This window comes from Martes martes (genome assembly GCF_963455335.1).
Source record: "Martes martes genome assembly, chromosome: 9".
NCBI classification, from domain to species: domain Eukaryota; kingdom Metazoa; phylum Chordata; class Mammalia; order Carnivora; family Mustelidae; genus Martes; species Martes martes.
In genome coordinates, this window is record NC_137896.1 from 121,180,402 (window position 1) to 121,196,172 (window position 15,771).

Below are 15,771 nucleotides of genomic sequence, written 5' to 3' on the forward strand. Positions count from 1 at the left end.
TGTATCCTGTGGGTAAATACCCAATAGTGGAATTGCTAGATCTCAGGATAGTTCTGTCTTTTTTTTTTTTTTGAAGAACCTCCATACTGTTCTCCAGAGTGGTTGCACCAGTTTGTATTCCCACCAACAGTGTAAGAGGGTTCCCCTTTCTCCACATCCTTGCCAACATCTGTTGTTTTCTGTGTTGTTAATTTCAGCCATTCTGACAGGTGTGAGGTGGTATCTCATTGTGGTTTTGATTTGTATTTCTCTGATAATGAGTGATTTTGAGCATCTTTTCATGTGTCTGTTGGCCTTGATATGAATATTTTAAATGTATGAAATAAAATACTATAAACTATAGTTAACACTAAATGGGTTAGGAAGAATTGACATCTTTATATTCAGGCTCATTATGTATATGTACTTTTATACTTTTGCTAAGAATATTTAATATTGTTTGTTTTATTTTATTTTATTTTTGCATTTGTGAATAGGACCTCCTTTCCTTCCTTAAATTGGTTATTGATGGTATTAGGATCTGTTTTGATTTTTCTATTTCTGTCTTCTGAATTGTTACTTCTGGTAGGTTCTGACAGTTATTAGTTGATTCTCTTGCATTATTTTAGTGCATAATCATATCCTTTATAAGTAACAGTATTGTCCTTATCTATTTCTATTAGTTCCATTTTTTATTTGCTTTATTCTTATTGCATTACTTAAAATTTCCTGCATTATCTATAGTGATAGTAGATGAACTTGTTTCATTTATCATTTTAATGGTGCTGTAGAATCTTGAGAACACAAGTTGAATTTAGTTTAATATATTTCCCTAAATTTGCTTTCTCTGTTTTAGATCTTTAGATATTATGTATTCAGGTATGGGCATTTAGTTTTTATTGGCTGAAAAACCAAATTTTCCTGCCACGGAGAAAGTCCCACTTTTTTTTCCATCTTAAAAATTGTGGTAAAATATACATAGAATTTAGCATTTTAACTATTTTAAAAAAAGTCTTACATCTTGGATGATATTCAGATATACCAACTTCTTTGTTGAAGTGGAATTCTTACATTGACCTTAGATAATTAATAGTGTCACTAATGCTTAGTGTCTGAAGCATTTTCCATGTTAATGCATATGATAGGATGAATACCCAGGTATTTTTACATAGTTTTAGAATGAATTTTTATAGTTTTACATCTTGGTTATTACAAAGGTCAGAGAGAGAAAAATTTTAGAAGTATAATTAATGAAAAAATGATTCACTGAACTTAAATAAGGATAAGAAAGTTCTGTTATTTTGGAGTTACATTTTTAGTGTAAATATCTTGCCTAATATTTCATACTGATCATCAGAGTGTATGGTTTTGGAATAATTATCATGTCTTACATGTATTGCAGGTCACCATATCATCAGCCAACCTCTTACAGGCCAAGATTATTGCTGTCTGGAGAACGGGGCTCAGGTCAAACTTCTCACCTTGCTCCAGCACTTTTGCACACTCTAGAAAAGTTCTCTGTGCACAGACTAGATCTCCCAGCACTTTATTCAGTTAGTGCCAAAACACCTGAAGAATCATGTGCACAGGTAGGTTTGTACCAAATCAGAGTACTTCCAGCTTTCTTGTTGTTGTATCTCTGTAGTGTTTATAGATAAAGATTTTTTGAAGAACAGTAATGTGAATATTAACTTTCTGTTGGTTAGTCATTAACATTCAAATATTAAGGCCAAGCAACCTTCTGATATATATCATGTTTAAATGTGAGCTCATAGTTTTTGCCATGATATTTCATTCTTTTCTGAAATTTTAATACCCTCTTTCTTATGTTAAGATTCTGTTAAACACTGTGGAAAGTAAGTTTCTTTTGCCTTTTTCTTATCCTCTTTTCAACACTGTGGTTTCAGAGCCTTTCTAGACTTCTGTCTGTACTTGGAGCCTTACTGAAGGGGAAATGATCAATTTGAGATGTCAGGTTTTAAAATTAATGTAGAAAAATGATAGCAATTTAAACATTATATATATTTGTGTTAGTAGTCAAGTGTGTTTGTATATTTCATTTTCAACTGCTTTATGTTTGCTGGTTTGTGAAGTGCAAAGTTCTAGTGGGGTTGTTGGTATTTCTTGAAGTTTTACTATATAACTATGAATTTAAGTGTGTCATATTGGAACTAGAGACTAGGGGAATATGTTTTTTGAGCCAAGGGACCATGTCTTCACTATTTCTGTGTCTCTGACACAGTGCCTAGCTCATAGTAAGTGCTCATTAAATGTTTAATGTTTCTTCAAAACAAATGAGAGGAATGTCACTTTCTACTTTGATATTTAGCCTACTTTTGATATTAGGTGACTAGAGTAGTAACATTTAAGAGCATTGCACATAATTTTTTTGTTTTTTTTTCAGATACATTTTATAAATACTTAATACCTATATATATACTACTTAATTGAAAACCATTCTGTACCTTGTAGCAAGAAATACATATTTTTTTTAAACAGTCAACAGTATTGGTTTCATTTCTCTTTCACTTACAGCTGCCTGGGTATCAACATCTTAGTAGTACTTCACTACTTAGAAAACCCTTTTTTTCCCAAAACCCATGGCTTAAATGAAAACCTGTATACTAGTAATTTGTTCCAAGTTTTATACATTTAACTTATCCTGGCTGTATATATATGTTCATATTTTTCCTTTTTAGTGACACAAAACTATTGTAGTTTATATGCAAGTAAGGGAATTACTCAGTACCATTAAAAATAAATCCAGGGGAGAGAGAATCTAAACAGACACTAACTGTGGAAGAAGAAATTGAGTATCAAAAAAGCACTAAATCCAGATAGTTTCGTGGTTGAATTCTTTTAATCTTAAAGGATAAGATATTTTAATGCTGAACTAAAATACAGAGAAAACCCTAAGACTGATCTCACTTAGGCAATGGTCATAAAGTAAATACTACAAATGGATTCTAGTAGCACATCAAAAGAGTAACATACCATTATTAAAGCATGCAAAATTGATTCATTTAGACATTGAGAGATATAAATATTGGAGCAAACACATTGAAGTTATAAATATTTGCCTGTGATATGGTTGTATATTTAGAAAACTTATAGGAGCTATTGAAAAATTACTGGGGACATTAAGAGAATTCTCTAAGGTAGACACGTTCAGAGTTAATGAAAAATAGTTGTCAAGTTAGGAATATAGTAGAAGAAATAGTCCCATTTAAAATAGCTACAAAGTTTACTTAGAAATTAAACAATTAATTCTCAGGGTCTAAAAGAAGAAAACTAAAAATTCACTGAGCAGGACAGTTGAATAAATAAAAAACATACTTTGTTTTTTAATTACTGTACTTTAAAGGATGTACCCAATTTAAATTGCAAATTGATTAAAATATCAGCTACTTCGCTTATTGTTTGTAGCCTTGGAGAAATTGCTTACTTCTTTGAGATTTATTTCTCATCTAAGAAATGAAGTTAATAATGCTACATAAGGTGGTTGTAATTATTAAAATAAGCTCATCCAATAAGGATGGCATATAGTACCTAGTAACTGTTAGCTGTCATTTTATTTATTACTACTCCTGCAGCTTCTTTGCACAACTGAGAACTGGTAAGACTCAAAATTGTAAAGTTGTGAGTTCTTTTTTAAATCAATGTATAAATTAAATGCGATCTCAAGTATAATATACCCACAGTTGAAGAAGAAAAGTTAGAAAAGGGCTTTGTGTTTCTTCTAGAAAATAAATAAGAGCAGTGCCTGGGTGGCTCAGTTGGTTAAGCATCTGACCCTTGATTTCAGCTCATGTTGTGATCTCAGGGTTGTGAGATTGAGCCCCACCCACATCAGGCTCTGTGCTTAGTGTGGAGTCTGCTTAAGATTCTCCTCTCTCGGGGCGCCTGGGTGGCTCAGTGGGTTAAAGCCTCTGCCTTCTGCTCGGGTCATGATCCCAGGGTCCTGGGATCGAGCCCCGCATCGGGCTCTCTGCTCAGCGGGGAGCCTGCTTCCTCCCTTCTCTCTCTGCCTGCCTCTCTGCCTACTTGTGATCTGTCAAATAAATAAATAAAATCTTTAAAAAAAAAAAAAAGATTCTCCTCTCTCTCTGGCCCTCCCCACTGCTTGTGCACATGCTCTCTCTCTCTCTTAAAAAAAAAAAAAGAAGGAGGAGCATAGCAAGGACAGTTCTAGAGGGAAAAAGATAGAATGAAGGGAGCCCTACCAGGTTTTAAAAAATGTAACAGAACATAGTAATAATATGTACCTGTGCAGGGACAGACAGACAAAGTATTAGAAGAGAGCGTGAACACTTAGGCCTGTGTAGAAATGAGAATTTAGCAGCTGATGATGATTAGTGTATGACAGTGGTGAGGATATGATAATGATAGTGATGACATTCGATATTATAGAATAGATGAATTATTTAATAAGTGGTTTTGGAAAACTGTCTGACTCTATGAGGGGAAAAAGAAAAAGGAAACAAAACTGGATTTCCTACCCTTTTTTGTGGCCTCCAAATAAATTCTAGATTATCAGTGAACTGTAAAAAGAGAATATACAAGGTCAATATATTTATTATCTTGAATATGAGGAAGTAGTTTCTAAGCAATGAACACAAGCCAGAAAACATAAAGATATGAATAAATTTTACTTTATGTAATTTAAATTACACATGGCAGAAATAATTGTTTTATAAAATTAATAGGCACAACCTGGCAAAAAAGTATATTTGTAACACACATGTCAAGGGTAAGTGTCCTAAATAAACAAAAATATGTTAAAATCAGTAAGAAAGAATGACAGTGACAACCTAATATAAAAATTGGCAAAATAGCATGCCATTACAGGAAGAAAAAAATAGAAAAAGCAACCAGTAGAAGTTTGAAAAGATTCTTAGCCTCACTTACAGCTGAAGAAAATGCAAATTAAAGCAACAGGAGGGACGCCTGGGTGGCTCAGTGGGTTGAAGCCTCTGCCTTCATCTTGGGTCATGATCCTGGGGTCCTGGGATCGAGCCCCATGTCGGACTCTCTGCTCAACAGGGAGCCTGCTTCCCTTCCTCTCTCTCTGCCTACCTTTCTGCCTACATGTGATCTCTGTCTGTCAAATAAATAAATAAAATCTTAAAAAAAAAAAGCAACAGGTTACTATTTTGAAACAACTGTCTGGTTTATAAAAATAAAAAACTTGGGGGTTCCTGGGTGGCTCAGTCAGTTAAGCATCTGCCTGTGGCTCAGATCGTGATCTCAGGGTCCTGGGATTGAGCCCCACGTCAGGCTCCCTGCTCAGTGGGGAGCATGCTTCTCCCTTTCCCTCTGTAACTCCCTCTGCTTGTATGCTCGCTCGCTCTCTCTTTCTCTCTGACATAAATAAATAAAATCTTTAAAAAAATTTAAAAAATGGAAAGATTGATGATGCCTGGTGATTTTGGAGTGTAGATTGGCACTGTTTTTTTAAAAATTATTATTTTAATTACATACGCCTTTTGGCCCAGGAATTTTACATTAAAGAATTTTTCCTAAAGATGTTTTAGTTGTAAATAGTCTCTGCTGGATGTACAAGAACATTTATCACATCATTGTATAGCATTGCCAAACTAAATAAGACCAACAAACTAAATGTCCTTTAATGGGGATGGTCTATGATAAATTATGGTATATCCTTTTGTACTATGAAGCCATTAACAAGAAGGTAGTAAATTTACATAGGAGTATATGTGAAAGGAGATATTTATGAAAAAAGCAAGTTGTAAATCAGTCTATCAAAATATGATCTTTGTGTAAAAAATACTTTAAAAAATTTATATCCGTGCTTATATATAAGTAGAAACTTTGTCCAAGAATAACCTAAAATACATAATAACTATTACTTTGGCTTGGGGGAAGGAATATGGAGAGTTGGGGAATGAATATAACTTTGTCATTTTAGTTTACACTCTGCTGTACAGTTTGAATTTTTTTTTTGATATGAATACTTGACAGTATCAAGCAAACTAAAGATAAAATGACTTTGGAAGAGGATCATTTTCAGAGTGAGAGGGTATTCTGCCTATAGTTCTTTATGGTTATATGTGTATGTACAAGGTCATAAATCCATTACTGACTTATATAGGTGAGGACATACTTAGGAAACATTGTAGTGAACTATATGTTGGTGTTACTGGGATCCTAGGATTTTTTCTGCATTCTGCTGGGCATCATTGGGCTAAATTTGAATTCTGACTGTATACTCTTAGGTCTCTTTCTCATTTCGGGTCATTTATTACTTTTTGTTGTGTTCTTGGAGAGGATGGAGAGAGGTGTCCTTTTGTAGTGGAAAAGAACAAAAACTTAACATTTATTGTTTTGGTTTATTACACTGCACTTAGTAGATATGACATCTCATCTTTGCTTTTGCCTCCAAGGTCCTCGGTTAGAGGTAGAGCTTATTTGTGAATGACTACACCTGAGTTTCCAGTCTGTCCAGCGACTGAGTAGATATGGTAGCTGAAACTGAACATTGGCTAGAGACCAGATAAACTGTCCTGGTTGATCCCTGATTATTTGTATCTTAAATACATATTTAAAGTTATTTTAAACTTGTAAAGATATTACTGTCTCTTCTAAAAAATCTAAAAGGAGACTATTACATTATAAAATTGAGGAATTTTTTTTTCTTAGTTTGTGGAGCTATTAGTGGGTAGAAGAAGGTATAAAATTCCTAGGAAAGAGAGCATACTAGTCAGGGGCTAAAATGCTGGAAAGAATAAAAACCTCTTCTCTCTCTTCCTTTTTTTCTATATTCCTTTTCTTCCCTTTTCCCTTACTTTCTTGAGAGCTAGTCTTTCTGTAGGCAGTATTATCTCTAAATAGATGTGGTTTAGTCTGTGGCAAATTATTCTTCCGTGCTTTTGCTCTTTTCCCCAGCCTCTAAAATACTTAATCTAAATTAAATTGGATTATTTAATAATGTGACACAAACATGAAAGTTAATCTTAAAGAAGTCTTAAATCACCTTTAAAGGGCTATATTTATATATGTGATAAAATGGAACATGGGAAGAACCCAGTTTATATTTCTTCATACGTGTTTTATTCTGTGTCTGTTTTGTAAAACCTATGCACACACACACATATATATATGAAAATCTTCCTTTTCTCCTTCATACCGCCTCACCTGATGACGAGTATTACAAATTGTATGAAAACAGTAGAGGATTAGTGTCTACTATAGGGTTTTCTCATTGTTGATTAAGATTTAGTGAGTATTAATAGTTGTCTGGGAGTACTTATTAAAATTTCTGATTCCCTGGCTCTACTCCCAGGGTTTCTGATTCCTTAAATTTAGGGTGAGCCCTGGGAATCTGCACTTTAAACCTGCATCTGGGTGTTACTATTCTAGGTCTTGAGTAGATCAATGTAGTACTTTGGCCAATACTGGACACTAGGTATTTATTACAGAAAACAATAGCCAGAGTTCATAAAGTGGTTCTGTGTGTGTGTGTGTATGTGTGTCCGTATCTCTCTCTCTCTCTCTCTACCTACCTACCTACCTGAGTGTTGTATAGTCTTCCAAAGGCTCTGGAAGGAAAATAGAAAACCCTGGTGTAGCCTGGAAGATTTATGATTGTTCCATTAAATTCACAAGTAATTATTGAGCCCTAAAATAAGTTTGGAGATGTTAGTAGCTATACTAAAAGACTTACCTGTATTAACACTCTAAAAAAACTCATAGCTATGATTCTCCTTTTCTGACACCTTCAAATATATATATATTTTTTACCTTTTGTATTACTTCTGCTGTTGATTGAGGAAAACCAGGATTGATGAGTGATTCATATTTTATCTTTTTCATTAATTCAGAAGTATGATTGAATTGATAAATTTATATATTATCTGTCAGAGATTTTGGAGTTTGGATACTATATGGTGTTTCAAATGGTCAATAAGGATCTTTTTTTTTCTTTCTTTTTTTTTTTTGTGAAAATTTTAGTGTATTTCTTTTCCCAGGAAGAAATTGTATTTGGGAATGTTCAGGGGAAATCCTTTTTGGTTAAATAGCATGAAGGAATTAAGATACTTACCTGTGTGTATCTTTGGATGCTCTTGTGTTTGTGCATAAGGGTTTCTGGATTTCTCCATAGCAGTCTGTGTATACTTTGGATACTCTTGTGTTTGTGCACATGGGTTTCTGTGTATTACCATAGCAACAATTTTCTTTTTCTTGAGTTGTAAACAAATTAAATTTTCCTAGTCCAGCGTTTATCACATCTACTGAAATTCTTGACGTTCTTAGGCAATGAAAATAACAAAAGGAATTTGAGTGATTTAATTTTCATAAATGTTTCTTTATATTACAATCATCATATAGAAACTCCAGTATACTTTATAACAGGCTGATTTTGTATGCTTGTAGAGAAATCGAGCACTTTATTTCTTGAATCTTGATCCTAGACAGTGCCTCCTTTTCACAGAGATGCTTGATAAATCCTAATAGAATATAAATGGAGTCGAGTGATATGATATGAAGTTATTTGTAATGCAGATACATTATTTATTATAATATTTTGTGATAGCATGGTATAAGGAATTAAATAGACTTACCAGTGCATTTTAATAGTGCTTTTTATTATAAAAAGCAAGAATATTTTAGCCCCAAGATTTTTCTTTTACCTATGTTTTATAAATTATAGCAAAAGAACAAGACAGATTCTAGAAATTTATTGATGACAAAAAGTTGTTTCCCTCTCTCTTATATAGCCCCTTTTAGGAATGTGAGAGCTGTACTAGCTTGGAGCTTTCTGCTTCATTCACATGTGTATTTAAAATTACTCTAGTTTCCCGTTTGTAAAGAAAGTGGCTTGTTACGGGCTGTATAGTCTTAATTTTCAAAATACAGTAAATTTTCATGTACTACACAATTTAATTTGCTGGCTAAAATACTGACTTTAAAGTTTAGCTTTTGAGGTGATAAGAACTCTTTCAAATATAGGTGCACTTTATGTAATTAGTGCCTCCTTATATGGATACTTTTAACTTCAGTGGCCTGATTTTTCTCTTTCATATCTTTAATATTCAGAGGAAGTAGTTTGTGATTTTTTTTTAAATAAAGAAATTTTTAAAAAGTTACATAAGGGACCATGATGTCTGGGGCAAGAAGAGGCCAGAAGGAAATAGAATATATTGTTTAAAGAATCAAAATGAACAGTTCACATACATTGGTGTTTGTTCATTTTATTTGTGCAAGAGTGCTGGTCATGTCAGAGGTATTTTGGAACGGTTGGTTCAGTAATTTGGCCTACTGTCTTTTTTTCTCTATAACAGTTTTTCTGTTTTCTACTACACCTTGCACATCCACCAATCCAAGACACCCTATAGGTGAGTATTTTTCTAGTTATCAAATGGCATCACTTGTTCCCAAGACAGTTGCCGCTTCACTAAAACTAGGCTTTATTTTTCTACTCTGAATCTGGTTAATTAATTTCACAGAGTGTATCTTACTCCACAACTTTAAAAGTTACCAGCAAACTGCTGAAGAACGGTTTTTACATTATGGAAAAATCACGATAGAATTAAACTTTTTTTCTGAATTTTTAAATACTGTTTTTAGACTATTCTTTTCGAATTTTCATTATAAAAAGTTGGAGAATTAGAACAGGTTGGCTATATATTTAAAGAAAATATTAAAGTTTAAATATTCTGAGGTTACATGGGTTAAGAAATTAAAAGTAACACTTGTTTTATTAGTGCTTTTGAAGTTTTCTAGAAATTAAGGATGTTTTTGCTATAAAGCTTTAGGAGAGAAATTTTGAAAATAGCCCCTGGGTATTGATGCTGCATGTAGTTAGATTAATTATAAAATCAGGTAATAATACATTCATGGACCAGAAAGCCTAAGCCTTTTTAATTTTCTGTATTTGTCTTAGGCTTTTTTCTTTCTGGCTTTTTCCCCCTTTAGGTTTTAAAATATAATTTTTAAAAGTTCTACTGATAAAGATATTTTTCCTAAAGTCTTTGGAAATAAGTTCAATAGGGTATCGTGTTCACTTTGTTAATTTGGGGAGAATTGGATGAAAAGAGGAAAGAAATATATTAAAAAAAAAAAAACCCAAAACCCCTCAACTCCTTTAGAGTTGGTGATGCTTTTGTTTCTAGTTCAGCCTTGCAAATGAGTTTAAAACACCTGTAGTACTGCATTATTTAACTTCTGGCTCTGTAAAGTTTTTTTTATGACTTAACCTTCTGTTGCTTTGCCCTTATTTTTTGGTACTTATAGCAGCTAGATGTTCTCAACACATATTTCTGGAAAATCTAACCTACAAGTATTAGAATGAAAGGCTACATTTTATATTTTTTAAAGGCATGTTTTCTCATTTCTCCTTGGGCATGTGGTAACTTGCATGGCTGAATTAGGTGGTTAGTTTTGTGAGGTTTCTCAGTAAGCTGTAATAGCTCATTAGTCTTTTTCATGTAATCACACTTTTTTCCTTGCTGACTCTCCCTAGTTTTACCAGCACAGAATGGGAATTGGAAAGACAAAAGGCATTGGTCACTGTCTTACACATACCATCCCTGATTTGGGTGGCATGTAACAATTTTTTTTTGTGGGGGGGATTAAATGCCTCACTTGCCTTTGTGCTCCTGTGTGGTTCCTTCCTTTTGCCAATATTTATGCTTGTTTTTCTCTTATGAATCTTCTACAAGAACTTTGGAAAACAATAATCCTTGGATTTTCAAGATCCAGGATAAGAGGGTGCGTGTTTGCAGAAAAGGTCAAAATTTGAGAGTCCTGGAGTTGTACTGTACAACTGTTCTGGATTGGTGGATATGCAAATATTAAAGGAAGGGAAGGAGCAAATATTACTTTTGATGTGAGTGATCATAACATCTACATTTCCAATTTGGGGGAAAATTTTATTTCAGCATCTTCCATCTGGTTTATTAAATTGGCAGTACATTTTATTTTACACAGAATGTTTAAGCTTTATAAAGTGTAGCATTTGAAAAATTCATGCAAGTGGTAGGCTTACTCATTAAAGAAAAATAATCATTTTGATTCTTAGGAATATTTCTGATAGTCCTGATCATTTGGAATATTAGATTAAAAAAATACTAGATAATTATTTCCCTATCTTGCACATTACACAGGTTAATTGAAGCGTGTTTAAAATAAGGCAAAGTAGTAGAGAATTTTAGAAATAGAATTCTGAAATTGAAGAAAGATATTTACATTTATTCTTTCACTTGTAAAAAGTATTGAAGAGATGCCATATTAACCCACCAGAATTTGTTGATGGGCTATTGAGCTGTTGTTGATACATATGTAAAGGGCAGTAGTTCTGCTTGGCAGCTTACTAATAGCCAACCTGGTCCTTATTGGCGTTATGTTGGCAGAGTGCGACTGAAGCTATGGTTAGGACTCTCTTTAACACCCAAGGAAACTTTAGTTTGTATTTTCTGACAATGGGAGTGTCTCAGAGCTTTTTGCTAATTTATTTACTGCTCTTTAGCGATGTGAGGGTATTTTGTGACTACTTTATGGAGGATTGAATTAAGGTAATAGGAGGTAAGCAAGTGGTTCAGCAGGTAGTTCATTAATTTTAAGCTCTAGGGTGGTACATTGTGGTAAAAATGTTTGTTTAATTCATATATTTAGTGATTTTAAGGAATGTGCACAAACATGGAAACTATGTCTTCCTTCTCTTCTTTGTGCTTACTGATACATCATTCTGACACGGGTGACATATAGGTGCATGTTTATCTCTTTATTTGCAGCATATTTTATACTGGTGTTTTGCTTTATTATCTTTACTTAATAAGTGGAGCAATTTGATACCTTTATACTATCAATAAATACTGAATAGGAATAACAAAATGGCAAAAAACCCCACACCCCTTCTTTTTTTAGGTGGGGCAAGGGTAGATAGAAGCTATTATGTGAGACTTGTATATCACATCTTGAAAGGCTTAAATATTTGAGCTGAGAATAATTGCAGTAACAGGCCTGACACATTTCATGTATTTGGGGGTTGCTGAGTAAACTTTAGAATAATATCAATTTGAATTTTTAATGCCAGTTCTTTCCTTAATTAGATTTTTCGTGAAGCTCGAAGAACAGTACCTAGTATTGTTTACATGCCTCACATTGGTGATTGGTGGGAAGCTGTCAGTGAAACTGTGAGAGCTACTTTTCTGACATTGCTACAAGATATACCATCATTTTCACCTATATTTTTATTGTCTACCTCTGAAACCATGTACAGTGAACTGCCTGAAGAGGTAAGAAGTGATTAAATATTTACCTTGTAGTTTCAAAATAGTTGATCTTGTAAATTGGACACGTTTAATTTATTTAATAAATTTAACTTATTTAACAAAATAAATACTGTTTAGATTCATGCTTTGGTTATACCACTTATTAGCTCTGTGATTTAAGAAAGTTAGTTAATGACTTAAGTTTCACTTTCTTTTTTGGGACTAATGATATATTTGTCACTGTTACTGTGAAGATTGAGATAATTTATGTTTAGACCAGAGCCCAACATATGTATGATACATACTGTAAAGGCCTAAGCTGTATAACAGTTAGTTCCATTACAATTAGCCTTTTTGTTCTTACTGTCTAGTAGATTGTTTGCTGGGACTTGACCTTTCAGTTCTTTCCTTGGTAGCTTTATTGTTAATTTGACTTTAATTCTGCTGTGTATAGTTTTCAAATCTGGTATTTAGGTTTTGAGTTCAAAGCCAACTCATATTTAATGTATTAGAATCAAAGGTAAAATCACAGAAAAAAAATAGTAGTCAACTTGTGAATGAAACTGATTTTTAAAAAATTGTGTTTTTAACACCCTAAGCTTACTAGGTCTTGAAATGATCACCTTTAGAAATGCTTAGAAGTATTTTGTCTAGGTGACACAGTTTATATGAAAGTTTTGCATGTTTTAAATGCTATAATGTAAACCTTGATTATGTAGAATTTTATGATTAATATACCTGTTTACTGAGGTCTTTTTGTTTAGCACTTGTTAGCTGTCTTGCTGATTTTGTAAGTAAATATATTAAATTTAGAATAATTGATTTTTGGTTATTCAGAATCTGATATTTTTTTTTTTAAAGATTTTATTTATTTATTTGAGAGAGAGAGAGAGAGAGAGAGAGATCACAAGCAGGCAGAGAGAGAGGGGGAAGCAGGCTCCACGCTGAGCAGAGAGCCTGATGTGGGACTCCATCCCAGGACCCTGAGATTATGACCCAAGCCGAAGGCAGAGGCTTAACCCTCTGAGCCACCCAGGCACCCCTTGATATTCTTAATTAAGACCATTAATCACAATTTTTTTTGTATCATAGGGGCCAATAAAGTTTTAGTAGAATGCTATATGTAGTAAGAGTCAGAAAAATGAAGCTGTACCAACTTACTAGTCTTTCAATTTTAGATAAACTTTTGAACCTAGAATAGCCTCAGTTGCCTCATCTATAAAATGTGGGTAAGAGACAGACTTCTTGGTGTGAGATGGTATATGTGAATTTATGTTGGAAACCACAGAGCTATAAAATGCTTGGTATTATAAAGTAGGAATGTACTTGAAATTAATTTAAATGGATTGAACCTGGACATAACCTAGAAGCCACTTTTAAAAAGTAAATCCTCACTGTGAAGTAGTTTCATTATAATTTTCTAAGAGATAAAGAAAATTTGGGATAATTGAGGGTTCTTCTTAGGAATATATAATTATGTGTTCTTTTCCTTATATTGTCTGAAAAATCTGTAAATAAAGGTTTTATGAACCCATTTTTTTGATACAGCAATTTTGTCTACTCCTATTTTCTGTTCACATATCGATTTCATTGTTGGTTTAGTTCTTTTTTTTTTTTTTTTTTTAAACTAAGCTCCATGCCCAGTGTGGAGCCCAAAATAGGCTTGAACTCACTACCCTGAGATCAAGACCTGAGCTGAAATCAAGAGTTAGACGCTCAACTGGCTGAGCCACCCAGGCCTACACGTTGGTTTAGTTTTTTAAAGTTAATATTGTATCATACAGATTTTCAGTATTGCCATATTGTTGTCATAATTTTTAATGAATTCAACTTACTCATTATTTGTTTACTAGTACCCTTAATTAGTAGCTAAAATATTAAAGAGTTATTAACATCGAATCCTGAAATTTTAGCTCTTTTTTTCCCTTTTGTTTTCTCTGTTCTTTGCCATTATTAACCAAGTAGCTAGTAAAGCTATCATGGATATTCACATTTGTGGGGAAAAGATTATGAGAATTCTTAGACTACTCATTACATAACATGTTTTATATTTACTGTTCTTTGGAAATCCTTCGCTGCCCCTAAGCCTTTCATTTAAATTTTAGCTTTGTCGTTAGAATGCTTGCTTTTGAGGTGACAAACTGAGATAGTAGTGAATAATAGTTAGCACATATTGATAAATATTTGGTGAATAAATGAAAAGCATAGAATGTTGCAGACTAAGTAACTATAGCTTAGCAAAGTGCCTGATCTGTAGAATAGACAGTGTGTGGCAAAAAACCCAAGTGATTCTAAAAGAAGGAAACTGCCAGTTACTAGAGTGCCTTTAAGAAAATACAGTGGGGGAAAAATAGTGGAACAGAGAATCATAGGGGAAGGGAGGGAAAACTGAATGGGAAGGTCATTAGAGAGGAAGAAAAACCATGAGAGACTCAAGTATAGGAAACAAACAGGTTTGCTGGAGGGGAGGTGGGTGGGGGATGGGGTAATGGGGTGATGGACATTGAGGAGGCATGTGATGTGACGAGCACTGGGTGTTATATGCAACTGATAAATTATTGAACTCTGTATCTGAAACTAATGATGCACTATACGTTGGTTAATTGAGTTTAAATAATAAATACGGTGGATAATTTAAAAGTAAAATACAGATTTTAACCTGTCAAGTAGGCAAATATAAAAAGCAGTTGAATAAATCTCTCAAGGGCAGTCCGAGTAATAGATTTAAATATGTACACATATTTTGGCTCAGCAATACCATTTATAGGGGTTTATCTGAAGAGTTTTTCACAGACTAACACAAAGATACAGTGCAGACCACATTAAAAAAGTATAAAATATCATAGCCTTTATTCTCAGATTGGAAACTGTCATATTATAGAGAATTGGCTAAATTATAAATTTCTTCCATGAAACATGATGAAACCTTTAAAATACTGATGTAGAAAATAATGTCATGAGGTCCTGACTCAGTTGGTAGAGCATGTGACTCTTGATCACAAGGTTTTGAATTTGAGCCCCATGTTGGGTGTAGAGATTACTTACAAATAAAATCTTAGGGGCGCCTGGGTGGCTCAGTGGGTTAAAGCCTCTGCCTTCGGCTTGGGTCATGATCTCAGTATCCTGGGATTGAGCCCCACATCGGGCTCTCTGCTCAGAGGGGAGCCTGCCTCCTCCTCTCCCACTCTCTCTCTGCCTGCCTCTGCCTACTTGTGATCTCTGTCTGTCAAATAAATAAATAAAATCTTAAAAAAAAAAAAACTTAAAAAAAAAGTCATGAAAAGATGTTGTGAATACGTTGTTAAAAAATACAGGTAATCAGAATGTATAGTATTATCCAAATTTATATAGAAATAACTATATAGTAGTTGTATAGTTTTATATATTTAAATAAAACTATTTATATATACATAATTATTAACAGAAGTGTCAATAGTAATTATTACTGAGTATTAAGATTATAATAATTTTCATTTCTTATCTGTATGTTCTTTTTTTTTAGATTAAAAAAAATTTATTTATTTGACAGACAGAGATCACAAGTAGGCAGAGAGGCAGG

General features: G+C 33.3%; 1 protein-coding gene across 2 annotated transcripts in view; it reads left to right on the forward strand.

Annotated features, from left to right (window-relative positions):
• The window catches only part of ATAD2B (ATPase family AAA domain containing 2B), a 152,135-nt gene that overhangs the window by 90,622 nt on the left and 45,742 nt on the right, over positions 1 to 15,771 (forward strand). For both annotated transcript variants that reach the window (XM_080814879.1, XM_080814880.1), the window contains exons 18-19: positions 1,382 to 1,568; positions 12,051 to 12,236. In XM_080814879.1, the coding sequence (XP_080671005.1) occupies positions 1,382 to 1,568; positions 12,051 to 12,236 (373 nt within the window). The remainder of the gene's footprint in view (positions 1 to 1,381; positions 1,569 to 12,050; positions 12,237 to 15,771) is intronic.